This window comes from Oratosquilla oratoria, chromosome 1 (genome assembly GCF_046742065.1).
Source record: "Oratosquilla oratoria isolate Oo_2021 chromosome 1, ASM4674206v1, whole genome shotgun sequence".
NCBI lineage: Eukaryota > Metazoa > Arthropoda > Malacostraca > Stomatopoda > Squillidae > Oratosquilla > Oratosquilla oratoria.
The window spans coordinates 40,125,648-40,128,147 of NC_134777.1; the positions used below are offsets into that span (position 1 = coordinate 40,125,648).

At 43.3% G+C, this 2,500-nt stretch overlaps 1 protein-coding gene across 1 annotated transcript in view; it reads right to left on the minus strand.

The window, feature by feature from the left end:
• Positions 1 to 1,780: 1,780 nt before the first annotated feature.
• The window catches only part of LOC143027826 (uncharacterized), an 871-nt gene continuing 151 nt past the window's right edge, over positions 1,781 to 2,500 (minus strand). The window contains exons 2-3 of the mRNA XM_076189434.1: positions 2,247 to 2,443; positions 1,781 to 2,174 (exon numbers count right to left, since the gene is read on the minus strand). Coding sequence (XP_076045549.1) covers positions 1,781 to 2,174; positions 2,247 to 2,443 — 591 coding nt within the window. The remainder of the gene's footprint in view (positions 2,175 to 2,246; positions 2,444 to 2,500) is intronic.

Here is a 2,500-nt window from a genome sequence, read left to right on the forward strand (position 1 = left end):
TTTCCACGTACCCCTCTCTCACCTTCCGGAACAGAGATTCTCTACTTGTGGTCTACTTCTTCCCCCCTTTTTTGTAATTTCTCTTAAAGGAGATAAGCAACCATATCATTTTAGTTGGTCTAGTGGTCCGTGGACTGTCGCGAGTTTAGAAGCAGAGCCATTGAGGACATTACTCAGACTCCGGACTGGGCCCGAGATCTCTATCAACTTCAACTAATACTGTTTTAAACCCGTGTCACGGAAAGAATTCCACATAAATACAACAAAAAACAATAATAATTCATTCATGTCTAACCTGTTTGGTTTTGTCTGATATGCTCCTTTTTTTTTTGTACCAGGGGATATGAAAAGGAACCGTAGTCAAAGGTACAATCCACATCCTGTCCATGAAGGGGGAGGCTACGGCGAGAACTACGTACACTACAAACGATCTTTGGATTCTCCCTCTTCCTTGGAATCCCTACACAAAACCATCACCAGGCTTATTGAGATGTTTTCTGATACCGAGGAGGAAAACGCTTAGTCACCTCTGTAAATTGTTAATTAAGGTTTGTGTTAACCATAGGTACTTTGCTGAAGTAGATAGTTCACTCCTGTGACCGTCCTCGTTACTGGACACAGCGGTGGTGGTGACAATCTCGCAAGTGAGAGGTGTGTAAATCTGTGCTGTTGCGCCATTTTGCATAAATCTCTCAGTTTGCGACCAAGTTTTTTAGTTTGCAGTAGTCTATAAAACGTATGTGGGTATTACTGGTAAAGCTAAATTACCAACTCTCATAATATTGATGAATAAGAGTTAGTAACCATGAGAAAATTTTATGTCCCGTGTTTCCCTTCCTCTAATATTTCATATTTCTAGATGACTACGAAACTTTGATAGATTATAATACGATGGCATAGATTAGTTTTAAGTAAATGATTGATTTGGGTACTTTTTTGATCAGACGGTTTTAGGTACATGTGAAGACAGAATCTGTTATGTAGCGCACCCTAATCACTTGCTAAGTTACAGATGCTCTTGATATATATATATATATATATATATATATATATATATTTTTGTATATATATATATTTATGTGTGTGTATATATATACATACATACATACATATATATATATATATATATATATATATATATATACATATATACACTCACACACAAACACACACACACAAACACACACACACACACACACACACGCACACACACACACACACACACACACACACACACACACACACACACACACACACATATATATATATATATATATAGTGTGTGTGTGTGTGTGTGTGTGTGTGTGTGTGTGTGTGTGTGTGTGTGTGTGTGTGTGTGTGTGTGTGTGTGTGTGTGTGTGTGTGTGTGTATGTATGTATATACTGTGTATGTATATGTATGGTGTTCGTCCTTCGCAAGCGAAGATGACCATGTCTTCATCATATCACTGGGGGTGGGGTGAGTGCGGAGATGGCTGATCAACCCAATCCTCGCTCGGAAGAGTCTGTTGCAGTTAGGGGCAGGAGATGTGCACAGCTGGTTCGGGATGAGAGGTGGAGTTCTCACGGTCTTTCCGTCTCTGTCGTTTGAGCTCTTTTTCCCTGGTCCGTCTCTCCTCGAAGTTGCCACACTGGATTTTATGAGAGATCGCCAGCCCGGACGGTCCTAAGTAGAGGCTTCCCAGGTGTTGTTGGGAATGTCACATTGCTTGAGTGAGGCCCTCAGTGAGTTTTTGTATGGCAGCTTTGGTCTGCCAATTGCATGAGTGCCTGTGGATAGTTAACCATAGAGTAATCTCTTGGGAAAGCGACCGTAATCCATGCGATGAACGTGGCCGGCCCGGCGAAGCTGAGGGCACATTAGGATGGCGTGAATGCTTTCCATCTTGGCCCGCTGAAGCACTTCAGTGTCTGAGACATTATCTTGCCACTTCACACGGAGCCAGGTCTTATGGCATCGCACGTGGAAGGCGATGTGCCGGGTGTATACTGTCCTTGTCTCACAGGCGTAGAACAGGGATGGTAGGATTGCTGCTCTGTAAACCTTGAGACTGGTGTCAAGGCGCAACCCTCTTCCCTTCCAGACCTTTTGTTTAAGTCTGCCAAACGCTGTGCTGGCTTTGGCTATTCTGAAGGTCACTTCTTCATCAATGTTGATAGAGCGTGACAGAGTGCTAACAAGGTAGTTGAACTTATTTGCCACTGTTAGTCTTTTGCCCTTGGTGGTTATGTGGGGTTCCGTCTACACAGTTGATGGGGCTGGCTGGTGGAGGACTTCAGTCTTATTGGTGGAGATGGTGAGACCAAAGTCATCACAGGCTCTGGTGAACAGGTCTATACTTCTCTGCATGTCAGCTTGTGTACTGGCATTCAGCGCGCAGTCATCAGCAAATAGGAAGTCACTGGCTATGGCTTCATGCACTTTGGTCTTTGCCTGCAGCCTCTGATGGTTGAATAGTTTATCGTCTGTACGTTATCGGAAAGTGACACCAATATCGCC